General features: G+C 44.7%; 1 protein-coding gene across 7 annotated transcripts in view; it reads right to left on the bottom strand.

The window, feature by feature from the left end:
* Window positions 1-7,608: 7,608 nt before the first annotated feature.
* Window positions 7,609-20,316, bottom strand: part of SZT2 (SZT2 subunit of KICSTOR complex) — an 804,663-nt gene continuing 791,955 nt past the window's right edge. For all 7 annotated transcript variants that reach the window (XM_078659317.1, XM_078659363.1, XM_078659315.1 and 4 more), the window contains 4 exons: window positions 14,476-14,962; window positions 13,506-13,622; window positions 8,694-8,762; window positions 7,609-8,329 (listed from right to left, as the gene is read on the bottom strand). In XM_078659317.1, the coding sequence (XP_078515443.1) occupies window positions 8,186-8,329; window positions 8,694-8,762; window positions 13,506-13,622; window positions 14,476-14,962 (817 nt within the window). In that variant the 3' untranslated portion in view covers window positions 7,609-8,185. The remainder of the gene's footprint in view (window positions 8,330-8,693; window positions 8,763-13,505; window positions 13,623-14,475; window positions 14,963-20,316) is intronic.

Here is a 20,316-nt window from a genome sequence, read left to right as displayed (position 1 = left end):
GGTCTTGGTTTAACGACAAATGTCGAAAGGCTAAACAGGATCTGTTAGAAGTTGTTAAACCTAAGGATATGCACCGTATTAAACAGAATTGTGTATTGTACAGAGATAGCATCCAGGAAGCAAAAAAGAACTGGGAATTTGGCAGATGGAAGGCCCGCAAAACTGCCTTCTCCAATAAAGATATGAAGGCCTTTTGATTATAGTTAGTATAGGTGGCAGCGAAGGGAGGTCAGCTACTGAGCCACATATAGCATCTGGAATATGGAAGGCACACTTCCAGGCTCTATATACTATCAAGGAAGTTGTGGGCCAAATTAACGAAGTTTCTATGACTTTCCCGGGATCAACCAGTTAGAGGCCCCTGGAATCACCATGATCGTAGTACTAAATGCAATAAATAGGCTCCCCTTTGGTAAAGCACCGGGATTGGATAACTTAACAGGGGATCTCATTCGGGCAGAACCAGAAATATGGAGACCCTACTTATTCAATGCCATCCTGAAAGGTATGGTGATCCCTGAAACTTGGGTTGGGGCAGAAATTGTCCCAGTACTAAAAAAGGGTTCACCGCTTCTGCCTACAAACAACAGGCCGATCAGTTTGATCGATGTCACTCAGAAATTGTTTGCAAGGGTACTCCTCGACCGTCTTCAGGTGTGGATGGAAGAACAAGAGATCCTGAGCCCATATCAGATTCAGAAAAAACACATTACTGTCGACCAAATCTTTAGACTCCAACTTTTATTTTGGAAAACGGTGACGATAGAAGGTGGCAGCCTCTATCTTATTTTTGTGGATCTGAAGACGGCTTGTGATTTGGTGCCCAGGGACAAATTATGGGGTATACATCGAGACCTGTAGATCCCCCCTACCCCCTTAGCATCTTGATGAGATTACACAAAGGCAATTTTGCTCAAGTGAGGTACAGAAAATGTGGTGAACTAACCCCTCGTTTTCCGACCAATAAAGGAGTACGGCAGGGGTGCGTGCTCGCACCTACCTTATTCTGTTTATTCATTAATGCATTGGTTGATCAACTTAGCAAAGTAAAGGATTGCAGGTACGGTCCCAAAAATGATGTTTGCTGACAACACTCTTTTACTCTCAAAGTCACCTATGGGTATTGGGTGGATTCACAACAGTTTTATTGCCTTCTGTAAACGCAGGAGGCTGGAGATTAATACACAGGAGACCAAATGTATGGTCTTCAAACCAGCTAACAAGTCTTGTCCCAACCCTTGTCTGATTGGCACCTTGTTAGAAAGAGTGTAGGTCTTTGATTATGTAGGAGTCACCTTGACATAAAACCTGGAGTGGGGGCTGCAAGTGGCCAAAGCAAGCCTTAAGCTCGCTTGGACTGTAGGGGGAATTGCTAAACCGTACAGAACATCTACTCACAAACCATCCGGGCCATTAGCAGAAATCTTTAAAGTACAAGCAAGGGGTGCCACAATGTACAGGGCAGACCTATGGGGCCATTGCTCTGCCAGTAGCCTTAGCAAGGTAGATAATTGTATGAGGCAGATGTTAGGTCTCCCCCTTAGTACTCCTCTGACCCTCTACGCCTGGACTTGGGCATTAGGCCTATAGGAGATCAGTCTTAGACCCTTAACTTTTTGGAATAGATTATGGGAGACCCTGGATTTATCAATTAGAGCTTAATGAGCTACTGTGTTTCCTGGGTGTCAGTAAAATACCTTGGTTTGTGTATATATAGCATGTTTGCCATAGGTTGGGCAAATCGGGCCTATGGATCAAGCCTGAAGAATTGTGCCCATTAATTTCGCTGTCAGAATTGGTTAAATCCTACAGGAGGTAAAGACTTGCTGTTATGCAGGAAACCTCGGTCTTAGGACATTTGGCAGCTGATTTTTTTTAAATCAAGGACGAGTACATCATAGAAGCATTCCTGGATGACATTCAACCAATCCTGTCTAGGAAATTATATGTACAGTTTAGATTTGAAGCCCTACCGCTCTGTGCCTTTTCCAACAAAGGTTCTAAAAGTCTACCTCGAGTGTGCCCTGCCTGCAATTGTAAAGAAGAGTCAGAGATGCATATTTATTTTCTGTCCTGGTTATAAATCAGCTAGACAGCGTGGGTCATCCAACTCTGCAGGAATTTAGTGTTCGAGGCATATGAGCTGCAGATTGTACACTTAGCATTAGATCGCCACCCGGTGTTGGGCTCGGATGATTGCATGTTGTTGTCGTCGTCTTCGAAGAAGTCTTTGTAGTCACGAGATAGGTGACTCCTCCATTGGACAATAGTGCGCATGGGCATCGGCTCCATCCTTAGATTGTTTTCTTCCGCCACTGGGTTCGGATGAAAGTTTTCCGCTCCGGCTCGAAAAAGACTTTTCAAGCACTTCGAAGCGCACAAAACTTCCTAAAACTCTTCAAACTAATTTCGACATCGACTCATATCGTTTCGACTCCATCAGCTCGATTAAGGTCGTCGACGCAGGCCGTTGGGCCTATCCACGCCGTGAGGTCTACAACTCATGGAAAGGACGCCATTCAAGAAATGCCCCGTGTGTGGAGCAAAGTTTCCACGCAGTGACCACCACTAGGTCTGCAACCTGTGCGTATCGCCAGAACACGACAAATCCAGCTGTACAGCCTGCGCGTCCTTTCGATCCAAGAAAACCATCCGAAATCGGAGGGCCTGTCGACACGACATGCAGAGATCAGCTCCGGAACCGGTGGATATCTTCAACGAGGAGGTTCCGCTCGTTCCCGATCTCCAGATCATATCAGAGGCAGACGACTCAGATGACTCCATACCATCGGGTCAGCGGGTGAGTACTACTGCCCGTGCACCACACACAGCACCCAAACTGAAGGAAAAGGTCAACACTCCGCCACCGGGGCCCAGTCTCGACCGAAAAACCACTTCAACAGCCCCGCCATCGAGCCCGGCTCCTAAGAAAGTAACTAAGCCTTCCGGTACCGAGCAAGGCGCACGTGCCGATTCCACCAGCTCCCTCGGCACCGAAACCGAAAGAAGTCTCGGCTCCGAAACCGTCGACTTCTAAACACAAGGGTATGAAGCCAGCGTCCGACGCCTCGAAGTCGACGAGACCAGCTTCCACTCCGAAGACATCCTCTTCGGTTACGAAACTGACAAGGCCTGATTCCGACGCGTCCAAGACCTCGAAACGGCCTACGACACCGAAACAACACCTTCGGTGCCGAAAACTACGCCAAAGGACACTGCAACAACTCCTAAGGCTAAAGACAATCAGCAACCTTGTTTGGTACCAAAAAAATCGATGCCAACGAAGGTTCCACAAGGAGAAGAACTTTTCCAACCAGATCCTCTGCAAAAGAAGATCTACATTGACCCAAATACAGGTCAGGTGTCCACTACACCACACAAGAAGAGGAAGGCAGATGAAACATCCACACCTGTAGTTCCTGCCAAGAAGAAGGACTCAGCCACATCTCCTATGCACCCTTCTTCACCTATACTTCCCTCTCCTTCACCTCCTGTTCCTCTTTACAATTCACCACAGATCTCTCCTGCACATTCTCCTCTTTTACCACCACACTCACCTCAAAATTATGATGAGTATAGTTTAGGAGGGGGGATGGACACATATGAGCCTTTCCCATACCCTACAGATGACAGTCTGGGAGTACTCAAACCCACAGGATACACCAGATATTCCTGACCCATAGTCATACCCGTCAAAACCTTCTCCTCCAGAAGATAACATTGGCTTTGGGTATCTATTGCACAGAGCTGCCATGTACCATAACGTCACTATGCATTCTGATGAGGCAGAGGAAGATTTCCTATTAGATACTTTTGAGCAATCACAAAGATCTGTTCAAATTCTTCCTATGATTAAAGGGGTCATCATACATGCTCCAGAAATTTTTAAAGACCCTGTACGTACTAGGATTTTAAACCCTAGAATTGAGACAAAATATAGACCTGCACCTGCAGATCCAGTCTACATTAAGGGACAACTACCATTAGATTCACTAGTTGTGTCCAATGCTAGGAAGAGAGCAAACTCACAAACTTCAGGTGAGGCACCCCCACCTGACAAAGAATCCAAGGTCATAGATGCCTCAGGCAAAAGAATAGCTGCACAAGCTACCAATATATGGCGCATAGCTAATACACAAGCCCTCCTTTCCCGATATGATAGGGCTCATTAAGATCAGTTAGAGAAACTGCTAGAACATCTACCTGACCAATATAAGGCCAGGCCACTGACCTTATACAAGAAGGCAAGCTTATTTCTAATGCCTCAATCAAGTGCGTACTAGATGTAGCAGACACTGCATCTAGAGCTGTCAATACTAGTATCGTACTTAGAAGACATGCCTGGCTACGCATTTCAGGTTTTAAACAGGAAGTCCAAACTACCATTTTAAATCAACCTTTTAATCAAAACCAATTGTTTGGACCAGAAGTAGACACAGCACTTGAAAAAATGACGAAGGATACAGACACTGCCAAATCAATGGGAGCTTTACAGTCCACACAAAGTAGAGGTACCTTTCGTCACTCCTTCTATAGAGGGGGCTCCAAACAAACCGTTCCTCGAGCCAGTTCCACAACTAGTGCTCACAGCAGACGCATCTCTAATAGGATGGGGAGCCCATCTCCTACATCATACAACTCAAGGACAATGGAACAGTCAACAAACGTTATTCCATATCAACCATCTAGAGCTGCTAGCAATATTCTTAGCACTCAAAACGTTCCAAGTACAAGTACAGAACAAAGCTGTCTTGATCCGGACGGACATGACAGTCATGTACTATATACAAAAACAGGGGGGGGGCACACTCTCTACAACTGTCCCAGCTCGCACAGAACATTTGGAGATGGGCCATTACACAAAACATATATCTGTTGGCGGAGCACCTTCCAGGAGTTCACAATCAGATAGCAGATCTGTTGAGTCGGCAGACACAACAAATTCACGAATGGGAACTACATCCACAGGTTCTTCAACCTTTCTTTCACGAGTGGGGCCATCCAGACACAGATCTGTTTGCCACACACCAAAACCCAAAATTTCCAACCTTCGCCGCCAGGTTTCCACACCTGCTGTCCAAGGGCAATGCGATATGGATGAACTGGTCAAGCAGATTTACGTACGCTTTTCCGCCACTACCACTAATACCATTAGTAGTACGCAAGCTCAGACAACAGTCTCTCAAACTAATCCTAGTAGCTCCCACATGGGCACGCCAACCGTGGTTCACCACACTGCTAGAACTATCCCTAGTTCCACACCAAAAGCTACGACTGACTCCATCCCTGCTAACGCAAAACCATGGAGACATCCGACATCCAGACCCAAATCAACTGAATTTGGCGATCTGGCTCCTGAAGTCTTAGAGTTTGGTTATCTTAACCTACCACCAGACTGTATGAACATTATTAAAGAGGCCAGGAGACCTACTACCAGAGCTTGTTATGCTGCTAAATGGAAGAGATTTGCCATGTATTGCACCAATAACCAAATTGATCCCCTGGATGCTTCCATCCAAAATATAATTTGTTAACTTTTACATTTACAAAGGTGTAACTTGGCATATTCATCCATACGCCTGCACCTGGCAGCAATTGCAGCATATTTACAAAATAGACATCTGTCTCTTTTCAGAGTGCCCGCAATTAAAGCATTTATGGAAGGATTGAATAGAATCATTCCACCAAGGTTGCCACCTTCTCCAGTATGGAACCTAAACGTTGTCCTTACAAGACTCATGTGACCCCCTTTTGAACCTTTACATAAATGTGAACTGCAATTCCTCACCTGGATAACAGCTTTCCTCATCGCTATCACCTCTCTTCGAAGAGTAAGTGAAATACAAGCATTTACAATACAAGAACCCTTTTTTACAACTCCATCATAACAAAGTGGTTATAAGAACTAATTCAAAATTCCTTCGAAAAGTCATAACTCCTTTTCATTTAAACCAATCTATAGAGCTACCTGTGTTTTTTCAAAACCCAGACTCTGTGGCAGAAAGGGCTCTACACACATTAGATGTTAAGAGAGCTCTTCGCTACTATATAGATAGGACTAAGTCCTTCCGAAAAACAAAACAACTGTTTGTGTCTTTTTCTCCACCTCATAAAGGCAACCCCATCTCCAAAGGTGGGATTGCAAGGTGGATTGTAAAATGCATACAAATATGCTATCAAAAAGCAAAACGTACATTAACAGTTCCTCCTAGAGCGCACTCAACACGTAAAGTAGGAGCCTCTATGGCTTTCTTAGGAAACATCCTCCTAGAGGACATATGCAAGGCAGCAACATGGTCTACAACACACACCTTCACTAAACACTACTGTGTTGATGTGCAAGCCAAGCAGCAAGCTGCAGTAGGCCAAGCTGTCCTTAAAGCACTATTTCAAACTACTGCAACAAATACAGGTGACCACCGCTAGGGGAGACACTGCTGCACAATCGAAGCTAAGTGTACAATCTGCAGCTCATATGCCTCGAACAGAAAATGCTACTTACCAGTATGCTTCTGTTCTTGGCATGTAGAGCTGCAGAGTTGTATACGCCCTCCAGCCTCCCCGGGACCTGTATCTGTTCCAGTTTCATCTTACTTAAATGCTCACGCATGGACATCTTTTTTCTTTACTTCTGCTAACTACATCATTTCCCATCATGGCGAAAAACAATCTAAGGATGGAGCCAATGCCCATGCGCACAATTGTCCAAGGGAGGAGTCACCTACAAAGACTTCTCCCAAGACGACAACAACATGCAATCATCCGAGCCCAACACCAGGTGGCGATTTAATGCTAAGTGTACAACTCTGCAGCTCTACATGCCAAGAACAGATGCATACTGGTACGTAGCATTTTCCTTCTGTGCAGAGGCATTTAGAATTTTAAAGTACAACACTTATGCCGCCATTGTCTTTGCTGTATCTTGTTTTTTAACTTCGATGTGGCGCAAACGTTGGATATTCTTAAACCAGGTATTATGGCCCTTGGAATCGTATCTGCTTAATACTTCTGTACTAATTCCTTCCTCTTTAATGATAATATTATGTGATGGAATACGTTTTTAACTGTGACTACATTTTAGCTCAAAAGTCTTGTTTGGAGTGATTTCCTGGCAGTTTGACTCTGAAGGGTTAAAATATGATTTGTCCAGACTTATCTCCTTGTAAACTTTAAGATGCACCTTATTGTTGTAAAATTTTCCAAACTGTTTAGTTATTTACTTGGTCACTTTTTAGCACATGCAGTTTTATGTGAACACACTTTTAAAGCTATGTACTATCTATGGTTCCTTTGTGGGAGTATATTTTATGTTTATGTACTTTTATGGTGAACGAAATAAAAATATATGGATGGATGGGAAAAAAACACAAGATTTTGGACTCAGCTGCTAGGTTGGCATGAATATGCAGAACATATGAATGCACTCTAGATTCACACTGCAAGGTAGGGCATTACCTGTAGCATGAAATCTTGCATTGGTAAGGACCACAGGTAACTGGTGCAGAGAAGCCCATAGAATCTCTTGGAATGTATCCATGTAACCAAATCAGAGAATGGGGGCTTATCACTCACACCCCTCTTTTTATTTAAAACAGAGAGAGCAATATACCATTAAATTTATTTATTAAATATACATTATCATAAAATCAAACCCTTCCCACTTTATAATCTTACAAATACAGCTCATCATTTCAAATATTACAAATTAACAAAAGTAGAGAAGGCGTCTGCTGATATTCCTCAATTATCCACAATTCAATGGTGTTCTCTTCTTGAACTTAGAATTCAATGTCACCCGTTTCATTGCTAGTTGGATCCTGGGTCTCCATGTCAGTCTGGTGGCAGGCTGGCACTTATCGTTGCAAGAGGGATTCTTGTGCATGTGTAGGTCCTTCTACATCAGCCCTCATGGTGCCTGAAAGCTGGAACCTCCACCACTGTTAGTTGCCAGGACTAGACAGTGCTGTCGGGTTGCATGTGCTGACGGATACCTGATCGTTCTCCTCCTTTTGAGATGTATAAATACATTCAGTAGTTAGGAGATTAACTCCAGTGTTAGCGAGGCAAACTCCTCACCCGCCTGAAGCCATCTGTCGCAAGGGGCCCCACAAAGGTTTTGGCAAGGTCTGTAGGACTCCATGTGTGATGCAGGAAGCAGGCCCATGCTTCTGGACCTGGAGAAGGCCTACAAAAGGCACGTCCACAAGTTGAAACAAGCAGCATTGATGACAGATTCCAGGTGATGATAGGTGGACACTAGTTGTGGTAGGGGGCTCTCCCCATTCGACGGCTGCTCGGGGAACGGCTCCCGGAACACGACCTGCAGGCTCTGCGAAGAAAGCAAACAACATTAGGGACTGAAGAACCTATAATTAATAGAATGGGAAGATAGTTAGTGTTTGAGTCCTGGGAGGAAGAAAGGAATATAGCGGGAGGAGGACAGAGAGCCTCCAGTGAATGAATATGGAAGACAGTGAGTCTGTATGAGCCCTGGGAGGAAGATAGTAATGCAAAGGGTACAGGTGCTAGAAGAGGAGCACACAGAGCCTACAGTGAATGACAAGGGAAGACAGTCTGTAGGAGTCGCTTCAGACCCCTTAGGAGATACTTGGAAGTCAATGTTGATGGCCAATAAAGTTGCAATTTTTGAAGGTCAGGAAGCTTCTATGATTGGCAAGCCTGCCTCAGCTTACCGTTTTACTTGAATGAGTGTCCAGAAACACAAGAACAAAGCAGTCTGTAAACTTTTGATTCAGCACCACCTGTATGGGTAGAATATAATAATAACATTATCCACATTGAAATGATACAATCACTTCACCCATAGTTAAATGATAAAACACCAGCACTTCTTGGAAATAACAAATCAAACACCCCTTGCAAATAAATTGGATACTATTCTCAATCACAGGTTAAAAAGAAAATAATCATCTTCACATGAGCAACTGAAAACAAGCAAAACTTAATGGAAATAAGCAATCAAAGGTATCCAGCAAAAAGGGCAATCCAATCAATTATAGCGATAAAATGTAAGGGGAACCGAATCGCAACAGGAAAATGGAAAACCAATCATACTCTCCCGGATACAAGAAATCAATGAGGAAAACAAGCTCCAAACCACATACACAGATAAAGGCAAACCCAATTGCCTCTATGAAATAAATGAAACTCCACGAAATGAGAAGCTATTACAACCCTTCTACAGACAAAAGTGACAACAGAACCAAAACGTTTCACTCCCAAACAAAATTAAATGCCTGCTCCAAGCAAATGAGAAATCATACCTGCATGATAATTAAAAACCTACACACTGTTGCAAACATACGAGTTACAAATCATACCCTCCAGGGCAGGGGTCTGCAACCTTTTCTGTCATAAGATCTATTTATGTGCAATGAAAATCATCCCTAACTCTAATATTATTAGAGTTGTAATATCCACATCAGAAAAGAAGACATTAGTGACCATCATATACCAGATTGCCAGCAGTGGTTGTTTCAGTTTACCAGGCACGGTGGCCAGCAGCAATGTAAACAAGCATTGGAAAAGCCAATAAGTTTCACTTTTGGGACCTTGTAAGTGTTTAGCCTTGCAGCACACTATCCGAGGTGCTGTGCCACCAGGGATTGAACGGCTGTACAATTACTACACACTGGGTCATGCAGTCTGATTCAGGAATACATGTTTGCTTGAAACAAGGAATGGAAAGTGTATCAACCAAAGTGCACAGTTTAAAATATTTTGCAAAGGACGCACTACTGCTCCTTAGCCTTTCAATGAGGTTGGATGGATCAGCAAAATCATTGTGGGTGGGTGGGTGATTTGGGATTGTTTAAGAGTTTAAAACACCTACGTGAGAGCAGCACATTATGCATAACACTACAAATACATTAGTGGCTCACTAAAGTATTCCACACACGCAACAGAACATACAGCAGTCACTGGCAAACCAAACCTCCTTGTATGGACGAACATCGAAAATTGAAGTGGCATCGAAATAATACCATCTGCACTTAATATCATTAGCTACCCGTCTGTGCAAAGCCAGGAATGCTATGTTAAAACGTATTCATAAAGACCATACCCATTCTACCCTGTAATGTGCGCTGACGCAAACAGCAACACAAGGGGCCAACCGTTTACTAGTGTAGGTGCAGATGGAAAAAGGTAAAACTTAGCGAACAGCAGAAAGTATTTAACAATTGAAACCGCTCACATGTGCCTAACAAGAATGGCTGAGTGGCTAGCAAAGCACTTGCCTGCAGCAGCTACCTACTCAGATGGCACCTCCAATTTCTTATCGCAAACATTAATGTAATAGAGAGCGACAAACGAAACCATATAGCTTTGGAGGCTGTAAACAAACAGTGATTAAGAGGAAATAGGACTCCCTTAATGGCACATGGAATTCGAGTACGAGCATTAAACTTAGCACGTGGTATTCAAGATCGTAAAAGAGAGTCTCAGCGTATGCATGTGGACTAAACATTTTTAGAAACAACAGAAAACAAGAGCGAACAGGATCCTATAAGCCCTTACTAACCGCGCTGGTCCTGAAGTAGACGTGAAAGCTAAGTCAGCTGAAATGGTTTGCTTTATCCTCCAGTCAAAGAAGTCCCAGAACAGGCCCACTGTGGCATAACCTACACCCCAACAAGTGTGTCCACAATGTGCGTGTTTCCATATGGCCACCTAATCAGACTGACGTCAAGTGCATACAATATCACTACCATTAAAATAAGGGGCGACCATTCAAAAATGGCCGCTGATCTTACGGAGTCCCTTTTCTTACAAGAAAGCACCTGACCCAGACATAGTCACGCAGGTAATTCGGGTGGAAAAGTGGCCTGCATGGACATGCCCCACTCTCGGCAGGCCCAGTCAGGAAAGGAAGACGGTATATATGTTGGTTTCCTTTCTATTTTTAGTTGTCTTGCCTGTTATGTTATATGTATTCTAAAGCGCAGCTGTGTCCTGGCGCTAGCAACTGCCATCTGAACAGAGGTTGACATTGGAATCCTATATACTGAAAGGCCAGGTTTTCAATTCGTTCCTAAATGTCATTAGATCAGTGGCAGTTCTAATATGGAGATGGAGTTCATTCCAGGCCCTTGCTGCGCAGGTGATGAAACTTCTCCCAACCCCGTTGTCTTTTTTAATGGAGGGTACTGACACCCTGCTAGCTCCTAAGGAGCAGAGGGCTCTTTTAGGGACGTACCATTGAAATCCATGTTTCAGATATACTGGTCTTGTTCCTTGAAGGGCTTTAAAAACGGTGCACAAGGATTTAAAATACACCCATTGTCTAACTGGGAGCCAGTGCAACCTTATTGATTTAATTGACGCAGACATAAATTTTGGCGTACCGGTAAGCAGTCTGGCTGCCACATTTTGCAGAAGTTGAAGTTTGTTTAAATGTCGCTTTTGAATGTTCAGGTAGAGATTGTTGCAATAATCCAACCTTGATAGAATGAGAGATGTTCTAACTATGCGTTAACTGTCCTCCGGCAAGAAAGGCATTATTTTCTTAATCATTCTAAGAAGGTGGAAGCTAGCACATGCAACCGGATCTATCTGGTCCTCGAAAGTGAGTTTATCGTCAACTAAAACTCCAAGATTTTTTGCTTTCCTAGAAGGTTTTGGGAAAGCTGTGAGCTCCACAGAGCACTAGCACGCCCGCATAGCTCTCAGCTGAGCCTGTGGATATAAAGTTACTCCCCTGCAAGGGTCGGAGTGTCAGCACCGCCAAAGACCGAGGTGCTCCATGAGCATCGCTCGCTGGAGTGTTTGGAGTGAGGGCTCAGGACCAAGAGGTGTGCACTTTTGGGAGCGCAGCAGCCTGCAGCAAAGAAGCAAATCACTTTCGATTCCTGTCACGGAAGTTAGTTGTTGGCAGTACTGGCGTGGTTGTGTAATCTCATTCAGGAAGGAAGCAAACCTCGGGGAAGTGCGAGTTTTTTGGTAGAAAAAGGGCGAGGCGTGTTTTTCAGGGGAGAACGTTGTGACTAGTGAAGGATGGATGTGATTGAAAGCGGGCGCCCGTATTAAGGAGAAAGCAGGAGGCCGTGCTGCTTAATTAAACACAAGCAGTTCCAGCTGAAGCAGCGCATGTCCTGCCTGCATTAAGAGAAACTCAATAATTACTCACTAAATAACACACACTGTGTAAAACCAAAGTAAAAGGGCCAGTCGCCATGGGAGGTTACAAATGAAGGCAAGGCGGTACAAAGGAGGGACTAACAAGCCTATTTACGAATCAGAAGCCTGCATTTACGAAGGACAATGTCACAAGCCAATGACAAATATGGGGGAGAGTGGGCGGGCCTCCATTCCATACTCCAGTACCACAAGTCTCGCAGAGCAGCGCATGCATGCTGACTTTAGGCTCGACCTAAAAAAGTTTTGTCAATGTGGAATGACTCGACGTGGGTAATACATAACATACATAGCTGCAATGTCTTTGGTATCAATTTAGTAATATTAGTAATTAGTCCCCCTTACGCCGCATGATTTATCACTTAAATATAATTTAAAAATATGTTTTGATAACCCAACTATTTATTAGGTTCAGTTTTATCAATTTGGTACACATATATAATTTGTACAAAGCAAAAGCTTAACAGTAGGCTGTGTTGCACACAGGAGAGATACCCACAAGTAGTAGCAGAAGCCTGCTCTATGTAAACAGAATAATAATTGAATCCATCATTTAATTGAGAAGCTAACCCAGCCCAAAACACTGCAGCCAGGTACACAAGAAGCAAATTACTACTGGCAGGCAAACAAGAAATAAATCCCATTCACCCATAAATAAGAAAACAATCACGACATTCAGAGAAATTCACAACTACATAGAAAATAGAAAGAAGTCACTTTTATTTGGGAAGATTAGAAATTAATCACCCCCACCAGAAGTCAGAAAGCACTTGAACCTTCCAAGGAAACAGGGAAGCCATTACAGAGAAATGAAAAACAAATCACAGCCTCCAGGTAAACCAAATAATAAAATCATACCAACAGATAAACAGAAGACAAAGCAAATATGCCTAAGATATGAGAAAGCAATGACAGCAAAAGGCAAATGAGATGCAGTCAAATCCGCAAGGGAAAAAAGAAAGAAATACGTCCTTCAAAGAAGAAACCGATCATGCTCACCCAGAAGTGAGAGAGGAAGCATATCCTCCATGGAAAAGAGAATCCATGTGAAAACAAATCACCCTTAATGAAAACTAACTATGATTTTCAAGGAAATAGAAAGTCAGTCATGTAGTCAGTCAAGTGAGACATTCAACTAGTTGCCCCTTGTAAACAGATGAGAAGTGAATACCCGCCTCCAAGGGACAGGAATATTCGACCGAAATGGGAAACCACTCACACCTCAAAGGAATCAAGATTTCAGTCACACCCTCACAGACCTGAGTCGTCAACCATACTCTCTGGGGAATCATAGACATTTACCAATAAGACGGCTGCCGTGCACTGGAAATGCCACCACAAGGTCTTACCAAGTACTGTGTCCCAGTGTCTGTGCTGTTGAAGTGCCGGCAGCTCTGCTGGAAGCGGTTCAGAAGCACTTTAATCAGACTCTGGTACCAGGAGACGTTCATAGTCAGTAGAAAGTCCTGCAGGGGAAGGGAGAAAGTAGCATCAGTTCTGCTGAATACAAAACCACAACAACAAAAAAATATATATATTTCACAAGAAGAAGGCCAATCATTGCGATGATAGGAATCAACCTTAGCCGTGGAAGAACAAAGCGGGAGTGCAATCTGAAGGTATTTTCAACCCCTCAAAAACCATGCAGCTGGTTCTCTGTCTTCCTGTGGTCTAGACAGGCACTCTACTGTGTGCAGTCTATACTTGCCTAAACTGTTTTTCTGCACCTTATTTTCCTCAAGATACCCACATTCGCCAGTGTTGTGACCCGCTACTCTCATGTTCATCATGACTGAGAGTGATTCATAATTGTTTGAGCGGTCTCCACAGTTGGCCGCATGGTAACCTGGTAAATCACTCAATGGACTAATGCATCCACTACAGGGATCGGTGTGTAACCTGAAGCTCATAGGTTTCATCCCAATTGGTCTACTTGACATCCTTGTGACGTCAATTAAATGACATCTGTGGGACCTTCACAGTGCCGTTCTATAGGAGGCTTCGCGCTTCCTACCAGCTCTAGGTCTGTTTCAGAGATGGACATGGCAGTTTATGGAATAAGTCTATAACCCCCTTGGCTGTCCTTGTACTCTTAAGCTGGAGCTTATCTCAGTGACAGCGGTAAGCTTTCAGTTGTAAGGCGTCATCAATAGATCTCTGTACTTATTCTGGATCTCTGACTATCCTGTGTCTAAGCTGTGCATTGGTTTGGTTCTAGCTGCCTCTGTCCACTTCCCACACTCTGTTTTAACGTTAGAGAAGGACTTTGAAGTGTTTGGGGCCAGTTTACAGATGGCGATAACTCCCACCCCCTCTTACCAGCTGCGGGTCGATCTCAGAGATTGATTTGCAGTGCACAGCTTCCAATAGTTCTTCCAGTTCCTGCAGGGAGAGTTTTCCCAACTTGAGTTTGTCCGATGCAAGAGGTTCCAGCAAAAAGAGGCGCTTCCATAGATTGTCTCTGCGGCAGTGGCGCTTGGCAAGCTGTACAAGACTGGTGAGCTGTTTCTGGGCTGAAGTCACCTCCGAGGCTAGAAGCGGGAATAGTGGAGACGTGTAGAACAGACCTGGACCCATCTTCACCTGCGAGCCCCCAGCATAGAACTCGCTACCGTCATCGAAATCCTCCCACAGATCCGCATCAATCTTCTTCTCGGGCTCAGAATCGTCTGCCTCCCAAGAGCCTTTACCCATCAATGGCTCCAGGTCCTTATGCATGCGTGGCAGTTTCTTAAAGCGACGCATGTCAGCAGTGAGGCGGGGGAACAGCTCCCTCTGACTGGTCATGATCACGTAGAAGCACAGTCTGGAGAAGAGAAGAAGCAGATTAGGGCTCATAACCACATACATGTACAGCGTAGAAAATAATGGTGTTTGGGGTTCATTAGCACTGTTAAGAATCAATAGGGAGGAAGTCACAGCTAAAGATCACGAGGAAACACAGCTTGGCAAGAAGATGGCGCGACAGTGGTCAGACGGAAATACTTATAAAATGTAACAATAGGTAACAGGTGGCTAAAGGTTTTTAACAATCGGCTGATTTTGCTCATCACTAAAAAGTGTTAAATTGAAGTTAAAGAGTTGGTACATAGGTTGACAAGATTCATTACAAAAAAGAGTCCATCCGGATCAAGTAGCCTTTCCCAAAGGTCTGCGATTAATAGAAGACTTGTCTGCCCCAGACTTACTCTCAGCAAACCTACGGCTGCTCCCTAAGGCCTTATGACATGAGAAGATGAAAGCAGTGGATACACCTTGCCCTTGGCGCAATCATTTCAGGCAAGTGTACCATATCCCAACCAGTTCTGCTTCTTTTATTGCAAATGATAGACATTTATATACTGATAACCCAGGACAGTCTATCCCAACGATACTTAGTACTGCTGACTATTATCTGGCTGACTCTGGTTGTGCACTGAATCGTTTAAAAGCACATTGTTCCCTTAGTACTTTATGCTTACCTCTTATTCTTAGAAACTCATGGATTCAATAGGGCAGTGCTAACTGTAAGCATTTAGTGATGATTTTGCGAAGACAAAAGAAAACGTTAAAACAAACCAGTTAATATCTGTTAATATTTATCTGTGACCTAGATGGCTGGGGGGAAGCTACTAATTTCTTTTTTAACCATACAAAAACATATATATTTTTTAGCTTTCTTACATTTACAAAGTCATTCTTAAAATCTTTTTGATAATATCAACATTAACCGTGACAGTAAAGCTCTTAAGATGGGTCTTCATAAACTCTAAACTCATCAGAATGTTATAGGAGATATTCCTTATTATGTTTCATCTCCTAATATAAAATGAAAATGCCCTGGTTTGATATGACGGCACTGGAAATTAATAGAAAATGAATATTAAAAAAGTAAGCATGTATTTATACAAGGACTTGGCAAATCTATAAAAACTACCTCTAAACAAGGGCCCTATTATCTTATACTGTTTAGTTAAAAAAGATTTACTTTGACCTTTCTTTTCAGCCACTTTTTATGAATTGTATGTATTTCAACAGTTTTAGTTTCGTTTTCTGGAACATAATTGATGCAAATGTATAACCTCTAATAGACAAACGTTATAGGCTTCTTAAAGTTGTTAAGGATTCCTATATTTACAGAATAACTACTACAATGTCTGTAAAGTTAAAAACTATCCTGTTATTTTGGAAATATTGAATATGCTACTTACCAGTATGCATCTGTTCTTGGCATGTAGGGCTGCTAACATTCATATCTTAGCATTAGATCGCCGCCTAGTGTTGGGTCCGGATGATCGCACATTGTTGTCCTGGAAGAGTCTTCGAAGTATCCTGAGATAGGTGGCTCCTCCCCTGGACTACAGTGCGCATGGGCATCGGCTCCATCCCCAGATTGTTTTTCGCCATTGTGGCAGAAGATGGAGTGAAAAGTGTAAAGGATGTCCATGCTAATGATTGAATACAATAGTAGATCTGCAGCTGCGACAGGCACCGGGGAGGAGGGTGGGCGATATGAATGTTAGCAGCCCTACATGCCAAGAACAGATGCATACTGGTAAGTAGCATATTCAGTTCGAGGCATGTGGGCTGCTAAATTCATATCTTAGCATAGAATACATAGCAGTCCCTCCATTAGCGGCGGTTGCCCGTGCCAGCTGCAGAAACCCGAAAAAGTGTCTTGAGAACAGCCTGTCCCACAGCAGCTTGCTGCTTGGAATGCACATCAACACAGTAGTGTTTTGTAAAGGTATGTGGTGTAACCCACGTGGCTGCCCTGCAAATGTCCTCTAAAGGAATGTTCCCTAGGAAAGCCATGGATGCCCCCAATTTGCGTGTGGAATGCGCCCTTGGGGGTATCGTTAACGTGCGCTTGGCCTTGTGATAACAGATTTGGATGCACTTAACAATCCACCTGGCTATTCCTGCTTTGGAAATAGGGTTGCCTTTGTGTTGTGGTGAGAAGGCAACAAAAAGTTGTTTTGTCTTCCTAAAGTGTTGTGTTCTGTCTATGTAGTACATTAACGCCCTCCGTACGTCTAACGTATGGAGCATTCTTTCCGCTACCGTTTGTGGGTTTTGGAAGAATGCCGGCAAGTCAATAGTCTGGTTGAGATGAAACTGTGACACCACCTTTGGAAGGAATTTGGGGTTAGTACGTAGCACTACCCTATTTGGATGAATCTGAATGAATGGCTCTTGGATTGTGAGCGCTTGTAGCTCACTAACACGCCTCAGTGACGTAATAGCAATTAGGAAAGCCACTTTCCATGTTAGGAACTGGAGTTCACACGAGTGCAGTGGCTCAAATGGTGGTCCCATCAGTCTGGTGAGGACCACATTGAGGTTCCACACCGGAGCTGGCGGTGTTCTTGGGGGAATGACTCGTTTCAGGCCTTCAAGGAAAGCTTTAATAGCAGGCAACCTGAAAACAGAGAGATGCTGCCTATTTTGAAGATAAGCTGCGATGGCGGATAGATGTATCCGAATAGAAGTGAACGCTAGATTGCACTTGTAAAGATGAAGCAGATAGCAAATGATGTTAGGGATAGATGCATCTAGCGGGTTGATGTCATTGGCTGTACAGTAAATGACAAAACGCTTCCATTTTGCAGCATAGCATGCTCTGGTAGTTGGCTTCCTTGCCTCCTTGATGATGTTCATGCATTCTGGAGGTAGGTTAAGGTATCCAAACTCTAGGACTTCAGGAGCCAGATCGCCAGGTTGAGCTGTTGCGGATCTGGATGCTGAATTTCTCCATGGTTCTGCGTCAAGAGTCTGGGCATGAGGCGCAGTCTTTGATGCGGCACCACTGAGAGTTCGAGGAACGTGGTGTACCATGCTTGGCGCGCCCACGTTGGAGCAACCAGGATGAGAGTCATCGCGTGCTGCCTTAGCTTTCTTGCCACCAGCGGTATCAGAGGGGCTGGCGGAAAAGCGTACGCAAATTTGCCTGACCAGTTCATCCATATCGCATTCCCCTGCGACTGTGGGTGAGGGAACCTGGCGGCAAAGTGTTGGCATTTTGCGTTTTCTTTTGTTGCAAACAGGTCTATCTCCGGATGACCCCACCGCTGGAAGTACGGGAGGAGTACTGACAGATGTAACTCCCACTCGTGCATTTGATGGCTGTATCTGCTGAGCAGATCCGCCATCTGATTGTCCTTGCCCGGGAGGTGTTCTGCCATGAGGAAGATGTTCCTCTGAATGGCCCACCGCCACATGCCCTGAGCCAGATGAGACAGCTGTGGCGAGTGGGTGCCCCCCTGTTTTTGAATGTAGTACATCGCGGTCATGTTGTCCGTCCGGACTAACACTACCTTGTTGCACAGATGTACAATGAAGGACTTGAGCGCCATGAAGATTGCCATCAGTTCCAGATAGTTGATGTGCATCTTCTGTTGCTGCGTCGTCCATAGTCCCTGCACGGTGTAAGTGAGCAAATGAGCTCCCCATCCCTGGAGAGATGCGTCCGTCGTCAGGATAATCTGTGGCACTGGCTCCTGGAACGGTCGGCCCTTGCAAAGGTTGTGTAGATTCCACCAATGCAGAGAGTTGTACGCCCGACCGGTAACCAACACTAGGTCTGTCAATTGTCCCCGAGCCTGTGTCCACTGATTTGCTAAGCACTCCTGGAGCGGGCGCATATGTAACCGTGCGTGAGGGACTATGAAGATGCAGGAGGCCATCATGCCTATCAACTGCATGAACACTCTCGCTGGAAGTGAGTGTTGTGGTTTGAACTTTTGGATTAGAGACCGCATGCTGTCTATCCTGACTTGGTTTGGGTGAGCCATGGCCGTCAGGGTATTGATCGTCGCGCCCAGAAACTGCCGGACATGTGCCGGCTGAAGATGCGACTTTGGGTAGTTCAACGAGAAGCCCAGATCGTGAAGGAGGTGAATGGTAGTCGACATGTCCGCGGCGCACTGTTGTTCCGACTTGGCTTGAACGAGCCAGTCGTCTAGGTAGGGGTAGACATGGATGTTCTGCCTCCTGAGGTGCGCCGCCACTGTCGCCAGACACTTGGTAAATACTCTTGGGGCTGTGGTCACTCCGAAGGGTAGGACCTTGAACTGATAATGTTTGCCTTGGATAGTGAATCTGAGGTATTTCCTGTGGGACGGGTGTAGTGGAATGTGGAAATAAGCATCCTTGAGGTCTAAGGTTGCTAAGAAGTCCCCTTGGTTTAACAAGGGAAGAATCTGTTGTAGTGTAAGCATATGGAAATGTTCTGACAGTATATACAGGTTGAGGGGACGCAGATCCAGAATGGGTCTGAGAGATCCGTCCTTCTTTGGAATAAGGAAGTACAGGGAATATACCCCTGTGCCCTCCTCCTCCACCGGCACGAGCTCGATAGCGCCTTTTTGCAGCATCACCACTACTTCCTGCTGCAATAAGTGCAAATGCTCTGCGGACATAGGCCGTTGCCTTGGTGGAATGTTGGGTGGAGTGGACTTTAACTCTAGACAATAACCGTACTGGACAAGTTGTCGCACCCACCTGTCTGTGGTGATGTTTCTCCAGACGGGCAGGAACTGCTGTAGCCTCCCCCCGACAGGTGTTAAGTGGTCGGGGGGCAGTGACAGAGAGTCACTGTTTGCTTGGGGTAGAGGAGCGGGAGTTGTTGTTTCCTCTGCCACGTCCTCTGGTGCTGTTTCCTCGGTAACCCCCCTTGTTCTGTTTGGGGTACGAGGATTGTGCTCCACCTCTAGAGAATTGTGATTGTTGACCCATCTGTCCTCTGGTGACTCCACGCGCACCTGAGCGACGAAAATTGTTGCCACGAAACTGTTGTGATTTTTTCTAGGGTGGTGTCAACATCTGGACCAAACAGTCTATCAGGATTGACTGGCTGATTAAGTATGGTTGTTTGAATGTCAGGTATAAACCCCAATATGCGGAGCCACGCCTGCCGTCTCAGCATGACGCTAGTGTTAATGGCCCTAGCGGCCGTGTCCGCGGCATCAAGTGCACACTTTATGGCTGCGTTGGAGATCAGTTTTCCCTCCTCTATAAGCAGTTTGGTAGCCTCTTGAAACTGCGGAGGCAGGTGTTGTACAACTTGCTCTAGGGTGTCGTAATGCGCCCTATCGTAACGTGCCAAGAGTGCCTGTGTATTTGCAATACGCCAAAAATTGGCAGCCTGTGCAGCTACTCTTTTGCCTCCTGCCTCTAGCA

The sequence above is a fragment of the Lissotriton helveticus genome, chromosome 1_1, assembly GCF_964261635.1.
Source record: "Lissotriton helveticus chromosome 1_1, aLisHel1.1, whole genome shotgun sequence".
Taxonomy (NCBI): domain Eukaryota; kingdom Metazoa; phylum Chordata; class Amphibia; order Caudata; family Salamandridae; genus Lissotriton; species Lissotriton helveticus.
This window is presented reverse-complemented; position numbering and strand designations above follow the sequence as displayed.